This window comes from Myotis nattereri, assembly GCF_964212035.1.
Source record: "Myotis nattereri genome assembly, chromosome: 14".
NCBI lineage: Eukaryota > Metazoa > Chordata > Mammalia > Chiroptera > Vespertilionidae > Myotis > Myotis nattereri.
Genome location: NC_138089.1, coordinates 38,051,557 through 38,077,621, shown reverse-complemented (window position 1 = coordinate 38,077,621; position 26,065 = coordinate 38,051,557). Strand labels below are relative to the sequence as shown.

General features: G+C 36.6%; 1 protein-coding gene across 5 annotated transcripts in view; it reads left to right on the top strand.

Annotated features, from left to right (window-relative positions):
* The window catches only part of HACL1 (2-hydroxyacyl-CoA lyase 1), a 37,498-nt gene extending 12,409 nt beyond the window's left edge, over window positions 1-25,089 (top strand). For 4 of the 5 annotated variants that reach the window (XM_081105926.1, XM_081105925.1, XM_081105923.1 and 1 more), the window contains 10 exons: window positions 1,121-1,233; window positions 4,583-4,718; window positions 7,667-7,772; window positions 10,232-10,315; window positions 12,060-12,161; window positions 14,344-14,498; window positions 14,929-15,087; window positions 17,172-17,279; window positions 18,956-19,142; window positions 22,332-22,511. In XM_081105926.1, the coding sequence (XP_080962052.1) occupies window positions 1,121-1,233; window positions 4,583-4,718; window positions 7,667-7,772; window positions 10,232-10,315; window positions 12,060-12,161; window positions 14,344-14,498; window positions 14,929-15,087; window positions 17,172-17,279; window positions 18,956-19,142; window positions 22,332-22,364 (1,183 nt within the window). In that variant the 3' untranslated portion in view covers window positions 22,365-22,511. Of the gene's footprint in view, window positions 1-1,120; window positions 1,234-4,582; window positions 4,719-7,666; window positions 7,773-10,231; window positions 10,316-12,059; window positions 12,162-14,343; window positions 14,499-14,928; window positions 15,088-17,171; window positions 17,280-18,955; window positions 19,143-22,331; window positions 22,512-24,988 lie in introns of those variants that run through there. The other variant, XM_081105924.1, reaches the window with a different exon arrangement.
* Window positions 25,090-26,065: the final 976 nt, after the last annotated feature.

The window sequence follows — 26,065 nt, the reverse complement described above, 5'->3', positions numbered from 1 at the left end:
AGTGTAAAATATTTTTCATTGGCATCTGAGTCACCCCTGGTACACTTGGGTATGTGTACTTGGGTTAATGAATTGCCCTGGGTACCACTTAGTACATTCCTGCTACCATGGACCAAGTGGCCTCCTAGTGACCAAGAGAGAAAGTGGGCATTTCTGTACACTCAGAGGTTTCTAATTGGGAGATTCAGAGCAAAAGGACATCTATTCTGCATAATACCTGAGCGTGATATTCAAAATAATATTGGGCAGGGGAAGGAGAGATGAGTCTCAGTTAACTTAACTCTGTAAGCTTTCTTTAAAAAATCTGTAAAGATTTGAATGTCCTTTTTTAAAATTGTTGTATTATAATGCCCAAGTGTTGAACATTATGGTGTTTATTAATTAGAATAAGTGAAATAAAACACTGAGGACTTGATGTCCAGAATTATTTAACTATACAGTTTTAATATTTATTTTACTAATATATATTATGCTACTGAAATCTTGACTTACACAGTGAGTGGAAATATAGTAACGTAGTTAAAAGCATGGACTTTGGAGACAGAGAGACCTAGTTCAATCCAGTCTCTGACCCCTGGGCAAATTACCTTACTTTCTGAATTTTTTCCCCCCATTGGTGCAGATAATAGTAATACCTAACCTCATTGTTTTGAAATTTAAGTGAGAATAAATGGCACACAGTAGGTATATTTAATAATATTAGCTTTTAGGATGTTTTTACTATTACTACAACTACTACTACAATGTAAAGCCATTAACTCGAATTTCCTGTCAGCTTGTTTGACTATTAGATGATACTAGTGAATAACTGTTAATTTACTAGATGTGGTAAGGATATTATGTCTACATAGGAGAAAGTATCTTTTATAGCTGTATGGGGAAATTTTTAGTCTTGATGCCTATAATTTACTTTAAAATGGTTCAGGAAAAGAAATCTTTATATGCATGTTTGGGTGTGTACGTGTGAAGCAACTGTGGTAAAATGATAGTAGTTATTGAGTCTACATGCTGGGAATATGGAATTTATTGTACTATTTTTTCTTCCTTTTTATATATTTTATATTTTCACAATACATTTATAAGTTGGTCTCTTTTAATTAACAGAACTCTTTATTTCCAGGTACGTGGAGTGCTGCATGCCACCTCCTATTAGTATGGCTGAAACGTCTGCTGTACAAATGGCAGCATCTGTTATTAGGAATGCCAAACAGCCCCTTCTTATCATCGGGAAAGGTAGCATTGAGTAGAACTCTAAATCTTGCTGGTTTTCGAAAGAATGCTGATTCTGTATTAAGAAGTTGTCTTCATTATTAACATCTACTTTAATGTTTGAAATTGGAATAAGAGTTCTCTTCATCCAATATAGCATTACTTATTAGTTCTGAAATCATAGAATTGTTGTAGAATGCCTATTCTTGTCCTTTGAAGGGAATATCACCTATTGCATTTCTTTGGTCTTATGAGTAAAAATGCGTTTTTTTCATTGTAAAATTTTTGTTGTTGTTAGTCCTCACTAGAGGATATTTTTCCATTGATTTTTTTAGAGAGAGTGGAAGGGAGGGGGAGAGACAGAGAGAGAAACATGGATGTGAAAGAGACACATTGATTGGTTGCCTCCCGTATGCTGATTGGGGCTGGGCATCAGGCCTGCAACCAAGGTACATGCCCTTGACTGGAATCGAACCTGGGACCCTTCAGTCTGAGGGCCAACACTCTACCTACTAAGCCAAAACCACCAGGGCATAAAAAAATTTTAATAGAAAATTTTGGAAACTCTAAAATATTAGAAAGAAATCCCTTCATTCAAAAACATACATTTTTAATAAGTAGTACTTTTCTATTGCTTTTTGGATTGTATATTTTATATATTGTGATCATATTCTACTTAAGTCATTTAACACTATAACATTTTTTTCATGGTCTTAATTTTCCTCCCCTAAATTTAATTTTTAATGTCTACTTATGTATATACTAACACTTTACTGGCAAATATTTAAATCTTTGCCAGTTTCTGTTTGTTGTTTAGAATAGCTGTGACAAGCATGTTTGTGCATAAAACTTTTTCCATATTTAGAGTATAAGATTCTCAGAAAGAAAATTAAGTTAAAAGATATTCATATTTTAAGACTTTTGGTGCATATTGTCAAATTGCTTTCTCCTAAGGTATTGTACCAATTTATACTCCTTTCAGCAGTTTATTACAGTATCCATTCTATGTTCTAGAACTGAGCAGGCTATAAATTACATATGACCATATTAGTTAATTGTCAACTATTAAGGAACTAACTACATAGAAACTAAAAATTACTTTAATGGAAATGGTGGACAACATAAAAAAATTGAAGTCAGAGCTGAGTTTAATGCAGCTATATGATGTAATAGCTCTCTGATCTTGGCAAATAAGTGCTTTGAGTCTCAAGTACCTTACTTGTAAAAAAGATATTAACTATCTCAGCGGTATTGTTATAATTAAATAACACAACAAATAGAAAAAGTTAAGTGGGTGTTAGTTTTCATTCTTCCTCTAACCAATATTCATGAGTGATGATAAGGCCGGGAGTATAGAAAACATTTTTGAGGTAAACAGAGAAATAATGGTCCCCCTACCTATAGGGAAATAGACCTGGTAACCAATATGCAGTGTACTCTTAAATGGTGTGTGTAGAGGTGAGGTGGCTTCTCAAGGGAAGCAGTAGTTGGCTCATGGAGTTGCTTGGTTTGGACAGACTACCAGAAGAGATGACACTGAGGTCACACCTTGAAAAAATGTTTGGTAGGTCCCTTAGTGGACAAAGGGAACAAGGGCAGTTTGGGAAGAGAGAACTGGGTGGGCAAAGATACTGCGGTAAGAAGGGAATACAAGGAAACTTTCTGGATGACAAAAAGGAACTATTTTTCCTCCTATATGTCTGAGAAAAGATTTTTCTAAGGTAATTTTTTTTTAATCCTTGCCTGAGGACATGCTTAGAGAGAGCAAGGGAGAAAGAGAGAAAGAGAAACATCTATGTGAGAGGGAAACATCTATTGTAGCGGTTCTCAACCTGTGCGTCGTGACCCCTTTGGGGGTCGAACAACCATTTCACAGGGGTTGCCTAAGACCATCGGAAAACACATATATAATTACATATTGTTTTTGTGACTAATCACTATGCTTTAATTATGTTCAATTTGTAACAATGAAATTGGGGGTCACCACAACGTGAGGAACTGTATTAAAGGGTCGCGGCATCAGGAAGATTGAGAACCAATGATCTATTGGTTGCCTTCCATACATGCCTTGACTGGGGAATGACCCCACAACCCAGACATGTGCCCTGACTGGGAATTGAACTGGCATCCTTTCGGTGTATGGGACAGTGTTCAACCAACCAAGCCACTCCAGTAGGGCTACGGTAATTTTATGAGGAGAACATTAAATTGAATCTGAAGGTACACTGTACTATTTACTGGAATTCAGTAGAGGATTGTAAGTTCTGAATATGGAGTAATATTCTACTAGCCCTGAAAAAGAGTATAAAACGAAGTGGCTAAAACAAAATATAGTGGCCTTGATACATTAGAAATGAGGTCATCCCTATATTCAGACAGTGAGTTTGAAATGAGGCATATGGCTATTCTGTAGGCACACACGGTAAAAACAAATGCTATGTGGCCCACTTGGGTTAGCCCTGTTGCAGTCACACCGTAGAGCCTGTGAAGAGATCTACAGAACTTTAGAAATGTGTGCCCCTTGTTAGAATGTCCATGCCTAGACTAGGAGACTGCAGTCCACATTAGCTGGTAGCAATGTGTGAGGTTAGAGAGAGCCTTCCCCTCGGAGGGCAAAGTCCTTTCTTAACTACTTGGGCCTACCAGTAAATATAGTATGTTCAGGGAATTGTGAGTAGTAATTCAGTAGTACTATAGCATAGAACAGGCAATTGAGAGCAGCAAAGATGTGAGGTGCAATTTTTGTTATGAGCATCCTTTAGGAGAATTGAGAATATTTTTTTAGAATATATTTTTATTGATTTCAGAGAGGAAGGGAGAGGGAGAGAGATAGAAACATCAATGATGAGAGAGAATCATTGATCAACTGCCTCCTGCATGCCCCACACTGGGGATCAAGCCCACAACCTGAGCACATGCCCTGACTGGGAATCGAACTGTGATCTCCTGGTTCGTAGGTTGACATTCAAAGAGAGCCATGACAGCCAGGCTAGATTGAGAATATTATTAGAGAAGAAACTAGAAATATAGCTTTTTTTTTTTTTTTAATCCTCACCTGAGGATATGTTTCTATTGAGTTTAAAGAGAGAAGAAGGGAGAGGTATATGCTCTGACTGGGAATCAAACTCTTGACCCTTTGGTGCACAGAATGGCGTTCCAACCAACTGAGCCACACTGGCCAGGGCAGAACTATTGCTTTCTTAAACATTTTTAAATACCAGAGATAAAAACCATAATCATTTGTTTTGAGTTTAAGCCTGTATAAGCAGGAGAAAATTTGAGAAGTTTTAAAAGCAATTTCACGTGAACTGTTTTAAGGGTCAAAGTATCTGTAGCTTAACTGACTTGTCCAATACATTTGCATTTCTTATAGGTGCTGCTTATGCCCATGCAGAGGAGGGAATCAGGAAATTGGTGGAGCAATGTAAATTGCCATTTTTACCCACCCCCATGGGAAAAGGTGTTATCCCTGACAATCATCCAAACTGTGTAGCTGCTGCCAGATCCAGGTGCATAACATTCCAGATTTTAATTACTAGTAAATACAGAGGCTTGGCAGATTTTAGGCTAATTTAAATTATTATGTGACTTTAATGAATCTAGGAGTTCTGAAATAATCATGTAATTTTAAGCATACCTGTTTATTTTTAGACTTTACAGCACTTTTAAGATATTGTTCACTACCTCCTGAAACTTATGATTTCAGATGAGACATTTGCAGTCATTTGAATCATTGTTTCCCTATATATAATATGTTGTTTTTCTATGTCCGCTGTCAAGATTTTTTTTTAAAATATATTTTATTGATATTTTACAGAGAGGAAGGGAGAGGGATAGAGAGTTAGAAACATCAATGAGAGAGAAACATTGATCAGCTGCCTCCTGCACACTCCCCACTGGGTATGTGCCCGCAACCAAGGTACATGCCCTTGACCGGAACCGAACCTGGGACCCTTGAGTCCGCAGGCCGACGCTCTATCCACTGAGCCAAACCGGTCAGGGCAAGATTTTTTTTTACCTTTGGTTTTCAGCAGTCTGATTATGATGTGTCTGGACATGGTTTTCTTTTGGTTTATCTGTTTGGTGTTTTCTGATCTTCTTGAATCTGTAAATTGGTGTCTTTCACCAAATTTGGAAAGATTTTAGTTATGATTTTTTTCAAATATTTTTGTACACCAATCTCTTTTCCCCCTTTTGGAATAATACAAATATTAGCCATGTTGATAATGTCCTATAGGTCCCTGAATATCTGTTCAGTTCTTTTTCATCCTTTTATCTCTTTTATATTTTCTGTTTGTCTGCTGAAAACTTTTATTTTTCTATGTATTTCAAGAGTATTTTTGTTTACCTTATGTAACATAGTTATAATAGCTACTTGAAAGTCTTTTTTACTAATGCCAATGTCATCACAGAATTAGCATCTATTTATTTTATTTTATTTTTTTAAAACATATATTTTTATTGATTTCAGAAAGGGAGAGGGAGAGAGAAAGATAGAAACATTAATGATGAGAGAGAATCATTGATCGGCTGCCTTCTGCACACCCCCTACTGGGGTTTGAGCCCACAACCTGGGCAAGTGCCCTGACCAGGAATTGAACCTTGACCTCTGAACCACACCGGCTGGGCTCATTATCTTTTCTTTTGAGAATTGTTCACACTTTCCTATTTGTGTGTGTGTGTGTTAATTTTGGATTGTATCCTGGAATTTTGAATATTATGTTGTGAGATGCCAGATTGTATTGAATCAACAATTTAAAGGGTTTTAGAGTATCTATAAGCAAATCTATTTTCCACTTGTAGTTTTTATCAATTTGTTAAATTGGGTCCACAAGACCAGTACAGTATGTGAAGATAGCTTTTTTGAATATATACTTGAAATTATAACTGAATTTCTGTGAAAAATAGGCTATACCACCGAAGCAGACAAAAGCAAAAAAAAAAAAAGATTCTCTGTGACAAAAGATAGGGAAAAGTGAAATAGCCAAGAAGCAGAAAAGAAGTTAAAAAAAAAAGAAAAACCACCCACAACAATCATGATAATAAATTCTCCTGGAAAAAGACAGAGACATTCAGATTGAATCACTAATAACAGCAGTTACATGCATTATAAGAACCACATCTAAAACAAAATAAAAAGAAGCAAAGATGTATGAGGTAAACAAAAAGAAAGCAAGGGTGGCTATATTTATATCAGTGTGGATATAAAAATAATTTAAAAATTAGAAGTTATATTGACAAATATTAAGATTTATAAAATAAAACTATTAGAAATTTACTTGGTATAATTTTTAAAGCAATTCAGAAATGTGAATCAGTCATCTTAAAAATATATGCTTCTAGGAATCAGTATGAAGTGTGTACTAAGATTTAATAGCCCTGGTTGGTATGGCTCAAGTGGTTGAGCGTCATCCAGTGCACTGAAAAGTCTCAGATTTGATTCCTGGTCAGGGCATATACCCAGGGTTTCATCCCCAGTCAGGGTTGTACAGGAGGCAGCCAGTCGATGTTTTTCTCTCTCTTTCTCTGTGCCTCTCCCTTCCTCCCTCTAAAATAAAAGAAAACATACACACCACATTTTATTTTTAATTTAAGCATAAAATGTGCAACCCATTACTATTAATAACAAAGAAAATATCCAACAATCGAGAAAAGGGTTAATAAATTGAATATATGTGTTCCGCAAAACATGTAGCCTTTAATTGAATTTAAGAAGAATTTAATGACAAAGGAAAATGTTTATATAAGCAAAAGTGCATGAGACAGTATTAAATAAGCTCAACTATGTATCAATATACTTGCATAGAAAAAGAGACTAGATGAAAATAATACCAGGATAGTAATAATAATTTATAAGTTCATACTATTATTGGGTGCTTTTGGTTTTTTCTTTATACTTTTCCTGCTTTTTCCAGATTAGCCACAGTGGACTTGTATTAATTTTTCTAATGGTAAAAAGTAATAAATGAAATAGAGTATAGATACAGTCTTTTTTTTTTTTTTTTTTTTTTAAATATATTTTATTGATTTTTACAGAGAGGAAGGGAGAGAGACAGAGAGTCAGAAACATCGATGAGAGAGAAACATCGATCAGCTGCCTCCTGCACATCCCCCACTGGGGATATGCCCGCAACCCAGGTACATGCCCCTGACCGGAATCGAACCCGGGACCCTTCAGTCCGCAGGCCGACGCTCTATCCTCTGAGCCAAACCGGTTTCGGCTAGATACAGTCTTATGGTAATATTTTTCTACTTATTTCATCTTTTATATTACTATTTAAATAGAAGGACATCATAAATTATTTTAGATTGAAAGATCAAATTTACCATAGAAGCTGATTCTGAAGACTAATATAAGTTCCCAATTATTTAGACTTTTCCAAATACTTTAGAAATTAATCTTATATTAATCAAATATGGATATACTTTGTGTCATCAGAAATTTTCTTTTTAATAGGGCTTTGCAATTTGCTGATGTAATCGTGTTATTTGGTGCCAGATTAAATTGGATATTGCATTTTGGACTGCCTCCAAGATATCAGCCAGATGTGAAGTTTATCCAGGTACCCAGAGAAGACAGATTTAAAGTCAGAGATATTTGTAGTTCAGTGTTCTCCCTCTCAGCCATTATCAGCTCTGCTCTCTTTTGGGCTTTTATAAAGAACCATTTCTCTTTTTATAACAGTAGAATTTTATACATTGTCTAACATAATTACAGGTACCAAAGCAAGCTGCTTTTTCAAGCCTATGAAACAATGTACCACTTTACTTCTAACCAAAAAACCTTTCAAAATCAAGTTTTAAATAGTTTGAAAAGCATAATTTGCCTCTCCTCAAAGTTCAAGTATACTTAAAGGTAGGCAAAAGAAATTTAAGTGGGGTGGTAGATTAGAACAAAACTTTTAGCATTGTTAGGGATTGAGTTGTTATTTTAGATACCCAAACTCTTAGATATCTTTGGTTAGAAATCTCTAAACAATGCTGCTTTAACCTATGTCATTAAACAGAGTGTTTAGAATATACTCCTGATGACTCTTGTATCATTATGACCCCCTTTGTAAGCCAGATTCCTTACTGGTGTAGAAAGTACTGCCCACATGGTGGCATGCAAAGCTGTTCACCCTACACAGATGGGGTATGGTATTTGATGATCCAGCTACCATTGCTATCTTCTCCTTATTTACTTTTTACTTAAGGAATCAACTTCTTATAGTCCATTTCCCCCTACGGCTATTGAGAAACAAAACTACAAACAAGCAAAACTTGGGTTGTACCTAGAAAATGCTGCCACTTCTTTGATTGCGCCTCTTGGTTAGAGAATAAAGTGCATCCCCTTTGGGTTGACTAAATTACTCCTCCTGACAGAAGCTATTTTTACTTGCCCAGGGCCAGCCAGAAATTGAGCTTCTGAGTAAATGGAAAGTAGCCATGCCATGCCCTACTAGTGATACTTTTCTATTTTTAAAAAATATATTTTATTGATTTTTTACAGAGAAGGGAGAGGGATAGAGAGTTAGAAGCATTGATGAGAGAGAAACATCTATCAGCTGCCTGCTGCACGCCCCCTACTGGGGATGTGCCTACAACCAAGGTACATGCCCTTGACTGGAATCGAACCAGGGACCCTTCAGTCCGCAGGCTGACGCTCTATCCACTGAGCCAAACTGGTTAGGGCTCTTTTCTATTTTTAAAAAAATACATATTTTCATTGATTTTTAGGAAGAGAGCAAAGGAGAGAGAGAGATAAAGAAACATTTATATGAGAGCAGAACATTGATCAGTTGCTTCCTGCACACCCCCCACTGGTGGTCAAGCCCAACCAACTGAGCTGCACTGGCCAGGGCTCTAGGATTGATTCTTAAAATGTGGTTCCTAGCCCTAACCGGTTTGGCTCAATGGATAGAGCATCGGCCTGCGGACTCAAGGGTCCCAGGTTCCATTCCGGTCAAGGGCATGTACCTTGGTTGCGGGCACATCCCCAGTAGGGAATGTACAGGAAGCAGCTGATCGATGTTTCTCTCTCATCAATGTTTCTAACTCTCTATCCCTCTCCCTTCCTCTCTGTAAAAAACCAATAAAATATATTTTTTTAAAAATGTGGTTCCTGGACCAGCAGCATCAGCACCACCTGGGAAGCCCCACCCAAGACCTGTTAAGATCAGAAACTCTGACGTGGACTCTTGCAGTTTATAGTTTAACAAACCTACCAGGTGATTCTGATAAATGCTAAAATTTGAGAACTGCTCTAAATAGGAATTCCAGTGTAATTAAGTAGAACCTTATTGATTAGATTCAAAACTATAATTGATCAAATCACATGTATTTCTGTGGGTATAATGGAACAATACCAAAATCCTAGAATAGAATTGAGGAAAGACGATGAGGTTTCTATACTAGCCATGAAACTCATGTAGTTCCATGGATTTTTACTTTTATTAAGGAACTTCTTTTTAAAAAAATATTTTTATTGATTTCAGAGAAGAAGGTAGAGGGAGAGAGAGAGAGAAAGAAAAAACATCAATGATGAGAGAGAGAATTCTGTACGCCCCCTACAGGGGATTGAGCCTGCAACCCAGACATGTGCCCTGACCAGGAATTGAAGAATGACCTTCTGGTTCATGAGTCAACACTTAACCACTAAGCAACACCAGCCAGGCGTTAATGAACTTCTTGAACATCAAATCTTCTTTATCATGTTACATAAAGAAGTAGGCAAAAGTGGGTTTAAAGTTTGTATGGAAAAAGATATGCAGGTTATGGTTATTATAATAGCTTTATTAACTCAAAAGAATATCACAATGGCACTGTGCACTGAGGTGTAAACTCATAAGTGCTCAAATTGCCAGCCTTCCTTATTTACACATGCTTGTAGTCTACCTGCTATACTCAAGCATACTTTGCAGAGAGTTCTTACCTACTTTGGTGCACCCCTGTATACATAGCTCATTTATTCAACCTTAATTGACTTCTTAAAGAGTTTAAGAATAAACATGGCTTGCTCCTCAGTCTTATCTCGTTTTAGATTGATATCTGTGCAGAAGAACTGGGGAATAATGTAAGACCTGCTGTGACTTTGCTGGGAGATATAAATTCAGTCACTAAACAGGTAAGAGCTTTTGCCTGGGTTTTCATTTACATGGATTGGTCTTTAGAGAATAGTCAGTTCTTTAAAATGTTTCAGTCTTGATTCACTTGATGACAGGTCTGATAACATCTATTTTAAACAAAATTTATAATGGAGGATTTTTTTCTTTTTTTAATTGCTGTTTACATTCAATATTATTTTGTAATAGTTTCAGGTGTACAGCATAATAGTTAGACAATCATATACTTTACAAAGTGTTCCCCTGATATTTTCAGTACCCACCTGACACTATACGTAATTATTGCAATATTATTGACTATATGTCTTATGCTATACTTTACATCTCCACAACTGTTTTGTAACTACCAATATGTACTTCTCAATCCTTTTCCATTTTTCACCTGGTCTCCCAACTCCTCTCCCCTCTGTTCTCTATATCTATGAGTCTGTTTCTGTTTTATTTGTTTATTTATTTATATTTGTTTTATTTGTTTATATTGTTCTTTAGATTCCACATATAGCTCTCTGACTGACTTATTTTACTTAGAATAGTACTCTCTAGGTCCATCCATGCTCTTGCAAATGGTAAGATTTTGTTCTTTTTTCATTTTTATTTTTTTAAATCACTATTTATCACCCCTATACACCATTTATCTTCCACCTCTACCCACCACCCCACCCAGAAATCAAGATTTTGTTCTTTTTTTATAGCCCAGTAATATCCCATTGTATAAATGTACCAGAGCTGTTTCACCCATTTGTCTATTGGTAGGCACTTGGGTTGCTTCCATACCTTGACTATTGTAAGTAATGCTGCAGTGAACTTAGGGGTGCATATATTCTTTCAAATTCATGCTTGGGGCTTCTTCGGATATATATACTCAGAAGTAGAATCACTGGGTCATAGGCAGTTCTGTTTTTAATTTTTTGAGGAACCTAATAGAAAGTTATCCTTAAATATAACTTTGGAACTCTGTAAATCCAGCTTCGTATATATGGATTATTTTTATGTGAGTAAGTTAAGCATTTTTGGAAGGTGATTGAAAATTTAAAGGCATTCGGTAGACAAACAGTCATTTATTAAGTAGGATTCGGCTATCTGAAAAATTATAAGAGGCACTAAACTTATAGCCAAGAAGTGGCTTTATCTACTGGAAAAATCTAACTTAGCATTTCTTTAGGCCATAAAGAGATTTTTACTCTTCAAAACTGTAATCAGTGACTTGTTCAGATTCTTATTATTTGTACATAATTTATACATTTCACTGTGACAGGAGATAAAATATAGTCACATTTATCACGTTATTTTTGGATACAAATTGGTATTGTTATCATGATTATAGAATATTAGGATGCAATCCCCGAGCACATATTAAAACACTCTGGGGCATTTGGTTTGTATCATGGGAATCCCTGGGCATTTGGGGTTGTTGGCCTTCCTGTAAGGGTTCTCTGGAGGGGGTGACTTTCCTTCTAGGACCCAAGAAGGTTTTAATAGCCCTAGTCAGTGAGGTGGGGGAGGTGGCACCTCACTGTGCCTATGGGAATCCCAACATCTGGCAGAAGTCTACACTGACCCAAACAAAAGCTTGCCGTGTCACCTATTTCTCGTCTATCAGTTGTTCGCTGCCTTGAGGAAAAACAAAGAGTATGAGTCATGTGAAGAGCAGGACAGTATAGTAGTATTGTCTTTAAGAAGAGAGTTTTATGTTAGTAATATGTAAGTTTATTTTTAAGAAGGAAAGAAAAGTTTGTGGTTTTTTAGCTTTTAGAACAATTTGACAAAACACCGTGGCAGTATCCTCCAGAGAGCAAATGGTGGAACACTCTGAGAGAAAAAATGAAGAGCAATGAAGCTGCATCCAAGGTAATACTGGGCCCACTGAAACTCAAGAATGCTCCAGGTTCATGGTTTAGTTCTGTCATAACATGGCATATGCATTCCTAAAAATCACCATGCTATGCAAAATCTTGGAGTAAAAACCCCTGGACTCATTGGGGAAAAGGAGTTAGGGGCACAGCTCTCAGAAACTTTGTGAAGCACTAAAATAGAGACCTAATAAAAATGGTGGTGAAGTCTTTCATTTATATCTCACAATATATATGGCACTTTGCCTTGAGAGAGACCTGAAGTTTCTTGGGGAAATAGGCATTGAAAGGTTATAGCGTGTGAGTTTCTGTGGTGGAAGGAGGGTGAGCTGACATTGGACAGAAAGTTGTAAAAGCCTGTGTGGACAGGTGTGGCTTACTGTCCTCAGTAAGACCTTAACATCAAATTACAATTACGGGCTTTGGGAGTCTTAAATCCCGGGGCATGTTGGGGTATGTTTTTCTACCTTTAAGATCTAAGTCCTTCGAGGCGTACATTTATAATAGATAGATGTTTCATCAAAGTTGAAATCTTTCTCTAATGTACAATCTTCTTTTTTAAGAAAATATTTAGTTTTATTGAAGTATTATTGACATACAAAGTTGTAAGATATTTAAAGGTATCATCATGTTGATTAATATACATCCACATTATGAAAGGGTTTCCCCATCTAGTTAATGAATGTATCTGTACCCCACATTTATCTTTTTTTTGGTGACAATACTTACAGTCTTCTTAATTCAGTTTGTTTTTACTGGAAATTCTTTTGTGACTTCTTCACCTTCACTTATGGCTTTGCCTGATAGCTCAAGGCTTTGGAAATTGTAATGTGTGAAACCACCCAAACCATCCACTACTAGCACTAAAATGAGCCACTTCTGCAGGATTTGGTGTTTTCTGTTTAAATCTTTGTATATAGCCCTAGCTGGTTTGGCTCGGTGGATAGAGCATTGGCCTGCAGACTGAAGGGTCCCGGGTTCGATTCCAGTCAAGGGCACATGCCTGGGTTGCAGGATTGATCCCCAGTTGGGGACCTATAGGAGGCAGCCGATCAATGATTCCCTCTCATCATTGATGTTTCTATCCATCCCTCTCCCTTCCTCTCTGAAATCAATAAAAATATATTTTTTTAAAAAGTCTTTGTATATAGGTAAGTGCTCTCTCTTTGTAAGAAAGGTCGTTCCTGATTTTTTCACTATTTTTTGTATTTCTATGCATCTTGGTTCAGCTGGGTGTAGTTTTCTGTGTCCATGTAGCATATCTCACTGATGGAATCATACATGAGCAAATATGAAATTTGAGTTATGCTTATATTGTTCCCTAATATGTCAGTCATCTCATTTTCCAAACAAGCAGAATTGATTATGCATGATTCTGTCTTTCATCTGAATTTTAATTAATGACTGTTTCTCTTATTAAGTGCCAGTCTCACTTCAATTTCCTTAATGGTATCATGATTAATTCCTTCTTTTCCCTAGGAATCACTTTAGTTTAAGATGTAAAGAAAATGCCTCTCTTCTCTGGTGTAGGAGTATAAGAGGGTCCATCATCCACCTTGGGTATAATCACCAATGGACCAAACTAGCACAGGTGAAGAGGCAGTGCTGGGACCAGATGGGACTATGGCTGCTAAAGCCCCACGTGGCCTTCTCTCAGCTCAGAGACGCTTTAGAATAGTGGGTGAAGCATATCCCCTTTATTATCAGTGCATGTGAGGAAGAGCCACATTTTCTGAAATCCTGACTTCATTTTTATTTAAACTCTGGGCCATAGTTCAGGTGAAAATAGTCCAGAATAAAATTTTCATTTTTTCTAAGGCAGAGTTTCCCTAAAAGTGCTCAAACAGGGCTGTTTTGTTGTGTTTAACCCAGTGTTTCCAGTTGTCTTTCTATAGCACTTCTCGTGTTAATATGTTAATGTGCATTGTGGCTGTCCAGGAAGAGGGATATTCCCTGGTTTATACTAGGACCGTGGGACCCATTTTTCTTAGCATGTCCACCAGGACTGTTCATAGATCAATTCACTTCTCAGGGTGGCCATTGGTGGCCACTTGGGAACCTTGTAGCTTGCAGTTGTTAACGTGTTTCCAAATAAATTTGACAGTAGCTTATTGACAGTATGTACAGTTTTTCCATTACATCTCAATCTAATTTGATTATACTTCCCTCTAATGTTTTAGGAATTAGCTTCCAAAAAATCCTTGCCTATGAATTATTACACAGTATTCTACCATGTTCAAGAGCAACTACCTAGAGACTGTATGGTGGTAAGTGAAGGAGCAAATACTATGGATATTGGACGCACTGTGCTTCAAAACTACCTTCCTCGTCACAGGTAAAGTTTCCAAAAAAGAAATTACAGTGAATTATAATACATTAAATTTGAAACGTCAGTAGTGCAGATTAATAAAACATTTGAGGAGTATATAGGTTCAGTGTATAAGGACATAGTTTGTAAAAGTGTTCTTAAGTAAGGTTGTATAGAGTTTTTATGCTTGGTATGTCCTCAAGATCATGTGATAATTTTTGTGGTCAGTGTTCTAAGGATATATTCAGTCTTACAAGCAATCATGAGTGACTTTTTCCTCTCATTCTGCTTATCTCTGACAAATTAGTTCCGCATAGTCTAAAATTTTACATTAAAGAAAGAGAATGTTTTTACTGTTCTCTATTTTTCATGAACCATGTGAATGTCTAGATTTATGCCAACCCCACCATCTGTGACATGCCCTAGAGGGTTTCATTTTTGCTTTATTCTCCAATAGGCTAGATGCTGGTACTTTTGGAACAATGGGAGTCGGTTTGGGATTTGCCATTGCAGCTGCTATAGTGGCTAAAGATAGAAACCCAGGACAGCGAGTCATCTGTGTGGAAGGAGATAGTGCATTTGGGTTTTCTGGCATGGAAGTGGAAACCATCTGCAGGTAAAACAGCATCCTGAATAGAGCATTTCTTTCTCCAAAATATGAAAGAATTATATACAAGACCCACTTGCCTAACAAATGCTTACCAAGCATTGATCATATGTCAGGTGCCCTGTGCACAGCACTGTATAGATACTAGTATAAATAACCCCAGGGTCTTTCTCATCCAGGACAGCATGCTTCTGACCTCTTTACTGACCTCTTTTCTGACCAAAATTCTACAAACCTATGGGGCATGGTTTTGAGGTCACTGAAAAAAAGTTCTGTCTGGCCCTAGCTGGTTTTGCTCAGTGGATAGAGCATCAGCCTGTGGACTGAAGGGTCCCGGGTTCGATTCTGGTCAAGGGCACATGCCTGGGTTGCGGGGTCGATCCCCAGTGGGGGGTGTGCAGGAGGCAGCCAATCAATGATTCTCATCATTGATGTTTCTTTCTCCCTCTCCCTTCCTCTCTGAAATCAATAAAAATATATTAAAAAAAGAAAAGCTTCTGTCTGAGAAAAGCTTGTTTTCTGCCAGGAGACAGTAGAGTTTGGTGCTTAAGAGCATGACTTCTGTTCAGATGGCCTGAAGTTAAATACTGGCTTGACCACTGCAAAGCTAAGTGACGGGTTAAGTCACTTAACCAAGCTTCAGTCTCCTCTAGAATAGGAATAGGAATAGGAATAATTCCTACCTTAAAGCCAGTTGTGAGGAACAAATGGGATGATCTAGGTAAAGCTTGAGGTGACTGCTCAGTGAAATAAGCTATTCAGATTATTTGTTAAAATAAAAGAACATCGATGATTTCACAATACTAATCTCACATTGAACAGGCTTTTATTTTTTTAAATATATTTTTATTGATTTCAGAGAGGAAGGGAGAGGGAAAGAGAGATAGAAACATCAGTGAGAGAGAATCATTGATTGGCTGCCTCCTGCACACTCCACACTGGGGATCGAGCCGGCAAGCTGGGCATGTGCCCTGACCGGAAATCGAACTGTGACCTCCAGGTTCCTAAGTCAACACTCAACCACTAAGCTACACTGGCCAGGCAAGGTTATTTTTATAGTTTTGAGCAGTCATGGAGAAACTGATAAGTTGTAGATCCAACTATAGAAGTATAGGGATTTTTTTCTCTCCAATTATTTAAACTAGGAAAACAATTATATTCTTAACTAAGGCTCCTGTTAGGATTTTAGTAAATCGTGTTTTGGGACTTTCAGAGTATTTGTATATAAAACTTTCCAGATCAGAGGGAAATTATGTGCTTGTTAGAGTATCTGTATTGGCAATCAAGTGATATATATACCTAAAAGACGATTTTCAGGGAAGTCGGCCTTCTACACTGTTAAATAAAGCCATTCCCTTCGAGCATGGAGAGCAGGTGGTTACCACAATCCTGTTACATAATAGTATGCGGGGGTTTTTTGTTTTGTTTTTGCACGTGACCTCAGAAAGTATGTCTGTAGAAAATAAACTCCATATTCTTTTGTCAGTCACTAGTAAAGTTTAATCAGCTTTTTTTGTTCTTTGTCATAGTGTTTAGCACATTATTAAATACTCTCTTTTTCTCTAAGTATTACCCCATGTAATGTTTTTCCAATTATGGATGAAGTGGTTTGAGAGGAGAGAATATACACTAGTCACTTGTGTACTTCCCACAGCATCTAGCAAGTGCTGGTTATCTATGAGGAATTCAATAAATAGAAAGATAACTTTCAAACGAAACTCCTAGACACAACCTAGAAATAGTGCTTCAGAGGTATCAGGCATGGAAGTCATCATTCTATTAACACCTGGGTCTATGAAGACCAAGGTTCAGAAAAGCTCAGTGATTTGCCCAACGTTCATAGTTGCATAATAGTTGAGCAAGTTTTATCAGCACGTAATGTTGCATTCTTTTTGCTACTCCGTGATGTTTCTGTTAATTATTTGATATTCTTTTATTAGGATAATAAATAACTTAATTTTTAGTTCTGTCCTAATATTACAAAAAAAAGTTTATGGAAAACTATCCATTTTTAAGTTAAAATTTCAGCTCTAAGAAAAGAAATTGTGTTAGAATGAATAATCATTTTCTTTATATTTTGCTGTCAATTTTAGGTACAACTTGCCAATTATACTTTTGGTGGTGAATAATAATGGAATTTACCAAGGTATTGATACAGATTCTTGGAAGGAAATGTTAAAATTTGGAGATGCTACTGCTCTGTAAGTAGTCCAGAACAATGTATCTTTACTTTCTCCCATCTGTTTAATCTCTTTAAAAAGTCTGCTGTATTGGAATGTGGTTTCATGGTGTGAGAAGTACTTGTTTATGTTTTCTGCCCATCTAAAAGGGAACCCTGTCTGCATGGTTCCTCTTTGCACACCATCCATGATTGGGCACTTCAATAAATGCCCAAATGGTTTATGATGAGGGAGCCACTGAAGATTCAGACAAGTGAGTTTGATGTCTAAGCCTTGTTAATAAAGACCTTATTGCAAAGTGCTCCCAGTACATCTTGGGAATATGGATGTTTACATCCAGAGGTCTTCCTTTTAACCATTTAGCTAAATCTGATCTCTTATCAGATACATCATTTGCAAATATGTACTGTATTTATCAGAAGAAAACTAAAACAACAATTTGAAAAGATGTATGCACCCCATGTTTATTGCAGCATTATTTATAATAGCCAAGTAATGGAAGCAACCTAAGTGTTCATTAATAGATGAATGGATAAAGAAGATGTGATACACACACACACACACACACACACACACAGACACACAATGGTATGTTACTCAGCAGTAAAAAGGAATTAAGTCTTGCCATTTGCAATAACATGGATGGATGGGTATTATGCTATGTGAAATAAGTCAGACAAAGAGACCAATACCATATGATTTTCCTTATATGTAGAATCTAATAAAACAGAACAAACAAATCAGAAAGAGTCATAGATACAAAGAATAAACTGATGGTTTCCAGAGGGGAAGGGAAGAGGAGGATGGGTAAAAAAGTTGAATAAGAAGTATAAACTTCCAGTTATAAAGTATTTATTATATAATTAATATTATATTTATTATATGTATTTATTATTTATATCCATTGTAGTGTATAGTACAGAGGCTAGTCAGAAATATTGTAATAACTTTGCAGTGATTAGGCAAATAGGCATACCATGGTAATTTCATCATATAGTATATAAATGTCAAATCACTATGTTGTATACCTGAAACTAATATAATATTGTATGCCAACTATACTTTAATAAAAAAAAATTTTAAACAACAAAACTAACAAAAATTTTAGTTTCTGCCTGGCCGTCATGGTTCAGTGGTTGAGCCAGAAGGTCATGGTTCGATTCCCGGTCAGGGTACATGCCTAGGTTGTGGGCTCAATCCCCAGTGTGGGGCATGCAGGAGGTAGCTGGTTGAAGATTCTCTCTCATCATTGATATTTCATCTCTCTCTCTCCCTCTCCCCCCACCTTTCCTCTCTGAAATCATTATTTATAATAGCCAAGTAATGGAAGCATGGTTCCTTATCAATAAAAATATATTTAGAAAAAAAGAAGAAGCAGAGATCTTAGGACTTGAACTTTTAAAAAAATCTAGTTCCTTATTTTAACTAGTCGCAGTTCAAGTGCTCATAGCAACAGGTTGCTAGTGGCTATTATATTGGATAGCACAGATATAAAACTTTTCCATCATCACAAAAAGTTATATTTGACTTTACTATATAGATAATATAAAATATATGGACAGTTTAGTATACTGGCATCTCAGTGTAAGTGTTGGATATAAAAGTATGCCTTTCAGTTTAGCCTAAAATTTTCTATAAATTATGTTAGAGAATGATATGATTTTATTTTTGTATTTATTTGTGACCTACTTTTACAGGGCCCCTCCAATGTGTCTTCTGCCAAATGCACATTATGAGCAGGTCATGACTGCATTTGGAGGCAATGGGTATTTTGTACAAACACGAGAAGAACTCAAAGAATCCCTGAGGAAAAGCTTGGCAGACACAACTAAACCCTCTCTTATCAACATCATGATTGAGCCGCAATCCATGCGGAAAGCCCAGGTAAATGTGATTGCTAGAACACCCTGTTATTCAGAGTTCTTTCTAAACTATTTCTGAGTTTGGTGATTTGTTTTGCTTGTTCAATTAATATTTGTTGAGTATGTATAAGGCGGGTGCAAAGAATAGCATGGTGAGCAAAACCAGCCTCAGCCTCACCTCATGGAGCTAACAGTACAGCAGGGAAGAGGGACCGTCCAGTCACCTCAGATTGACTGCATTATGACAGAGTGAGGCAATTTCTCTGAAGGAAAGGAACTCAGTTAGTTCTGAATAACATACAACAAAGGAATCTGATTTATATGGTGATCACAGGGAAGTGATGCTTAAACTAAGATCCAAAGGATAAATAGAGACAAACTCATCCAAGAGAAGGAGGAAGAGGTATGTAAAAGCTCTGGCAGGAGGGATTATGGCAAGTCTGAGGAGCTAAAAGAAGGTTGATGTAGCTAGCTGAAAGGGTGCAGGAAGTACAGTGGGAGATGAAACTAATGGGACAGTTTGTGCAATTACATTCAAAATTAGTTATTTTGGTCTCTAAAGCAAAGTGTGTAGTATGATCCTCTTCCATCTCAGATTAAGTTGCTTTTCATACTTAATTTTGTACTCTAATTCTGGTCCTGCCACTTGCCCTCTCTTATATACCTGTCCACCATGCTTGCACATTGTGTATTAGCCATTGTTTTTAGAGCAGATAATTTTTTCAAGTAGTTTTTTACTTGGTTCTTTATACATGTATCTGCTGTAAGATCTCTTTATTTTTGAACAAGACAATGGGCAAATAGGCAATTGGACACTTGGACCCATCAATGAAATGTAAATAAACTAATTTTGTACTGTAAAATATATAATTCTACTGAAATTCTCTTTCTGTAAAAACAGATGTCAGAGATTTTGGCAAAAGGAACATATTGGAAACACAAAACAGCCAAAAACAATTAACAAAGCAGCAAATAGTACATTCTTATCAGTAATTACTTTAAATGTAAATGGACTAAATTCTTTAATCAAAAGACATAGAGTGTGTGAGTGAATTAAAAAAAGCCCCGACAGATCGATATGCTGCCTACAAGAAACTCATTTCACATGTATGAACACAAAGACTGAAAGTGAATAGATGGAAGAAGATATTCCGTGCAAATGGAAACAAAGAAAAAAAGCTGGGGTAGCTATACTTATATTAGACAAAATATACTTTAAAATAGACTGTTAATAAAGACAAAGAAGGAGCCCCAGTTGGTTTGGCTCAGTGGATAGCACGTCGGCCTGCAGACTGAAGGGTCCTGGGTTCAATTCCCGTCAAGGGCATGTACCAAGGTTGCAGGCTCCTCCCCAGCCCAAGCCCTGGTCAGGGCACATGCTGGAGGCAACCAGTCGATATGTTTCTCTCACATCGATGTTTCTCTCTGTCTTTCCCTCTCTAAAAATCAATTGAAAAATATCCTCAATTGAGGATTAAAAAAAAAAAAGACAAAGACATTACATAATGTTAAAGGGCTCAGTCCAACAATAGGGTATATCATTTGTAAATATTTATGCATCCAACATAGGAGAACCTAAATATATGAAGCAAATATTAACAACCTAATGGGAGAAATAGACAGCAGTACAATAATAGTAGGGAACTTTAGTACCCCACTTAGATCAATGGATAAATCATCCAGACAGAAAATCAGTAAGGAAACATGACTTTAAATGACATGTTAGACCAGATGGACTTAACACATAGATATAAAATGCTTAATCCAAAAGCATCAAAATACATATTTCTTTCTGAGTGCATATGGGACATTCTCTAGGAAAGATCATATCTTAGGTCACAAAACAAGTCTTCATAAATTTAAGAAGATTGAAGTCGTACTAAGCACCTTTTCCAACCACAATGCTATGAAACTACAAATCAATTACAAGAAGAAAACTAGAAAATTGACAAATTTGTGGAGACTAAACAACATGCTACTGAATAACTAATGAACAAGAAATCAGAAGAGAAATTTTAAAATACCTTAAGACAAGTGAAGATGAAAACACAACATTCCAAAACTTAGGGGATGCAGAAAAAGTAGTTCAGAGGGAAGTTCACAGCAATAAATGCCTACTTCAGGAAAAAAGAAAAAGCTTGGAACTAGAAAAAGAAGGACAAAGCCCAAAAGTTAGTACATTACCCTGAGCCAAAGTTTTGCTTTCCATGGTTTTAGTTACCCATGTTCAGCTGTGATCTGAAAGTATTAAATAGAAAATTTCAGAAATAAACAATTTACGTTTTAAATTGTGCACCATCTAAGTAATGTGGTGAAATCTTGCACTGTCCGGCTATGAGCTGCATGGAATGTGAATCATCTCTTTGTCCAGCATATCCACTCTGTGTATGCTAACCACCCATTAGTCATTTGTACTAATAGGTGTAGCCAACATGGTTATCAGATCAGCTGTCATGTTATCATAGTGTTTGTGTTCAAGCAATTCTTATTTTACTTAAATATGGCCCCAAAGCCATTCCTGTAACTTTTATATTGTTATCATTGTTTTATATTGTTATCAGTTCCCAGTTAGGGGTATTCCTGGAACAGTATGTTTTAATTTTTACATAATTCCATGAGGATTATTCTTCCATTTCTTGCATCTGTGTCTTTGACATTATCCTTATTCTAGTAGAATTCCATACAGATTAGTTTCCAAGCTTTGATTTTCCTTGGTTGTGTGTCCATTTACTATTTGTCATTGATTTGCAGTGTAGGCTGACTGCTTCTGCTGTAATACCAAAAGGACCTAATCCACAGTCACCTATGTCCAAGCCACCAGTATAGAATGGTATTATTCCTGGGAAAGGCTTTCGTGCATTGCTTTTTCTACACAGGTTCTTCTTAGACCTGGGAACTTGACCTTCTTTGGGTCTCCTTCATCTCCTCTCTTCTTTTAAGTGTACTTCTGTTTCTTTTAAACTCTGTTAATGGGAGAGGACCCAGAAAGTCATTTTAGGCCGTTTTGTAGGACAAGACGGAAAGGTTCACTATGGATTTTTTTTAGCTCTTTTTTGGGTAAATCACTAGACCAAAGACAAACCTTATTTACCATTTTGGAAATTGTGGTTATAATGGGACTTTTAGATTCTAGAGCAAACAAAACACTGAGAATATAGTTTGAGACAATTATTTCTTTCAACTGAATGTTTGTTGTCTTTTCTTTTTCTAGGATTTTCACTGGCTGACCCGTTCTAATATGTAAATAAAGATGCCATAAGTGGTCTTCAGGAGTTTTGTCTTTCCTGTAAGATAGAAATTTTTCCCCACAGAAAAATAACTATAATGTTAAAATTGCTGTACAAAAAATAAAAATATTTCTAAATGATATTATATAATAAAGTAATTGGTTAAAAACAGAAAAAGTTACCAATATTCAACCACAGGAATAACCATTTACAGATGAAAGAAGGAAAAGGGTTTTATTAAATAATAGCAATGTAACTGCCTAACCACTGAATTAACACAGTATTCTTTTTAAAAAAATATGTTTTATTGATTTTTACAGAGAGGAAGGGAGAGGGACAGAGAGTTAGAAACATCGATGAGAGAAAAACATCGATCAGCTGCCTCCTGCACACTCCCTCCTGGGGCTGTGCCCTCAACCAAGGTACATGCCCTTGAAGGGAATCGAACGTGGGACCCTTCAGTCCCCAGGCCGATGCTCTATCCACTGAGCCAAACCGGTTAGGGCAGTGGTCGGCAAACTGCGGCTCGCGAGCCACATGTGGCTCTTTGGCCCCTTGAGTGTGGCTCCTCCACAAAATACCGACTTCTGCGCATGGGCCACGAAGTTTCAATCGCACTGTACATGCGTGTCCGCACGTGGTATTTTGTGGAAGAGCCACACTCAAGGGGCCAAAGAGCCGCATGTGGCTCACGAGCCACAGTTTGCCAACCACTGTATTAGGGCAACACAGTATTCTTTTAATAAATGCATTCTTTAAGTCATTTATCTTTTAAACATTTTTGAAGAAAAAAGCTTGGAGTACATAGGCTATTTCTTCTTTATTGTTTACTTGTTGACCACTTCGTACTTTAGTCTCCCCATGGTTTAATGGAACTTATTTCATACTTTTTGAGTTGGGGTTTTGTTTTGTTTTCTTTTTGGGGGGAAATAATTTATTGAGCCAGAGAAGTCACACCACACCAAAGCTAATAATTTCAGGGTATATTTGGATTAGCAACTTTTGTTTATGTGTACCACATCAAGACCAGCAGAGTCAACAACCTTAATATATAAAGAACTCCTATAAATAAGAAAAATATTAATGCACTAGAAAAAAAATGGGTGAAGGGCATGAATGTATAATCAACAGAAAAAATACAAATGGTCAATAAAAGTATTATGAATAAATATGAATATGTTAGACTGGAAAACCTTATTTTTGCCTATCCACTTGGCAAAGCACTTTAAAAAACAAATCCTCACCTGAGAATATGTTTTATTGATTTTATTTTATTTATTTATTTATTTATTTATTTATTTTTGTGAAACCCAAATTTATTTCTATTTAAAAATGCTCGAGAGACTTTAAAAAGGCCCAAAGGCCCAAAAGCCCAAAGGCGTCCAGGTTTAATTTCAGATCATCCTGACTTGGCATACTTCCGTTTCTCCTTTTGTGAGGCATCGATTTGATCCTTGTTAATGACACACCTCAGCAATTCTAATTGGATTGTGGTGACATCTTGTGACTCCCAGTATCTGTCATAAATGGCCATCAGGTTATGAACAGTGAAAAACGTAAGACCAGAAATAATCACGAGACGTCTGCAGATTTTACTTGAATATCCTTTCTGAATTGTTCTTTGCAACCAAGCCCAGTGATCAATTTGAGTAGGGGAGATCATGATGAGTGTCACCTGCAAAGACTGGTATTAAATGCAGCTCTTTCAGAAAGAAACCAGCAAACGCCCTTCAAGATGAAACAGCAAAGCCTGTTTTATTGATTTTAGAGAGGAAGTGAGAGGGGGAGAGAGAGAGAGAGAGAAGCATCAATGTGAGAGAGAAACATCCATCGGTTGCCTCTCATACACACCCTGACCAGGGATTGACTCCATAACCTGGATATGTGCCCTGATTTAGAATTGAACCCATGACCTTTCGGTGTATGGGACGATGCTCCAACCAACTGAGCCACACTGGCCAGGGCAGTACAGCTCTTTTTACATTATAATTCTTAGCGTGGATGAAGGTGAAGTGAAATGGGCGCTGCTATGCTGTGGTAGAAGCTGAAATTGGTACAGTATTTCTACACAGTAGTTCTAGAAGTGCCTGTTTTGGAATTTTAAAAATGTTCAGACCCCATAACTTTGATCCAGTAAGCTTATCTAGGGAATGTATCCTAAGGAAATAATAAAATATTTGGTCAAATAGTCTATATACACATACATACATATATATATATAGAGAGAGAGAGAGAGAGAGCGCCATTGAGCATAGTTTCATTTAGGAACAGCCCCAGTGTTTAATAATAAGATATTGGTTACTGTACATGCATTATGATCTGTTTACATTATAAAATAAAACTTATATTTACTGATGGAAAAACAGAGGATACTATTATGTGAAAAAGACAAGCGACAAAATTGATGGGTTCAAGTCAGATGCACACCTGTACTTGTGCACACATACACAGAGAGAAAAGATAGGCGCAAAATAAACCTAAATTTTACAATAACTCAGTGATGGGATTATAGGAAATTTTTATTTCTTCATTTTTCCTTCTTTTATAAAAGAAATAAAAAAACTTTGTAATTTTTATTATCAGAACCAGACATTGCAGGCATACCTCGTTTTATTGTGCTTTGCTTTATTATGCTTCGCAGATACTGCATTTTAAGACCTTATACCAGCAAAAAGATTACGACTCGCTGAAAGCTCAGATGATGGTTAGTATTTTTAACAATAAAAATATTTTTAAGTTGAGGTATGTACATTGGTTTTTTTTCTTAGACATAATGCTGTTGCACACTTACTAGACTACAATATAGTGTAAACATAACTTTTATATGCACTGGGAAACAAAAAACTTGTGTGACTCACTTTATTGTGATAGTTGCTTTACTGTGGTGGTCTGGGACTGAACCTGGAATGTCATATTCTTTTAAAATACAGGCATATCCTGTATTTTAAAGCAATATGAGAAATGGAAAAGCATCATTTATTTCCAGGGGCATTCTTGTTTATTTTCTGCAATTTTATATGAACTGGAGTATAAGATTTTATATTAAAGTTCAGCTTGTTTGCACCATACTTATCAGGCTTCCATTGGCTAGTTAGGGGCATAAGTGACCTCTACAAAGTGATGGACTATAGCTTTGCGATGTGCACCTAGGACAGTGATGGCGAACCTATGACACGCGTGTCAGAGGTGACACGCGAACTCATTTTTTTGGTTGATTTTTCTTTGTTAAATGGCATTTAAATATATAAAATAAATATCAAAAATATACATCTTTGTTTTACTATGGTTGCAAATATCAAAAAATTTCTATATGTGACACGGCACCAGAGTTAAGTTAGGGTTTTTCAAAATGCTGTCACGCCGAGCTCAAAAGGTTCGTCATCACTGACCTAGGAAATACTTGCAGGGATCTGTGGTTTTACCTGACAACCCTGAAATCAGGCCCAGTAGGCAGGGACTCTTAATGTACTTCTAAGATATGCACAAGAGAGCCTGAGCTGCATCAGAGCATAGAGAATATCCAAAGGACCGTTGAGAGTGGGAAGCTCATGTAACCTCATCAATATCCTCCTCTGCCCATGGTCATTTGCCTCTGGCAGCTGAGTGCAATATAAGATTTTGCTGTAAGGTAGCGTGGAGGGCTTGATGAGTATTAGTAAATTGAACTATATAAATCTAAATACTAAATATAATTTGGGGAAAATGCTCTTTCCCTAGC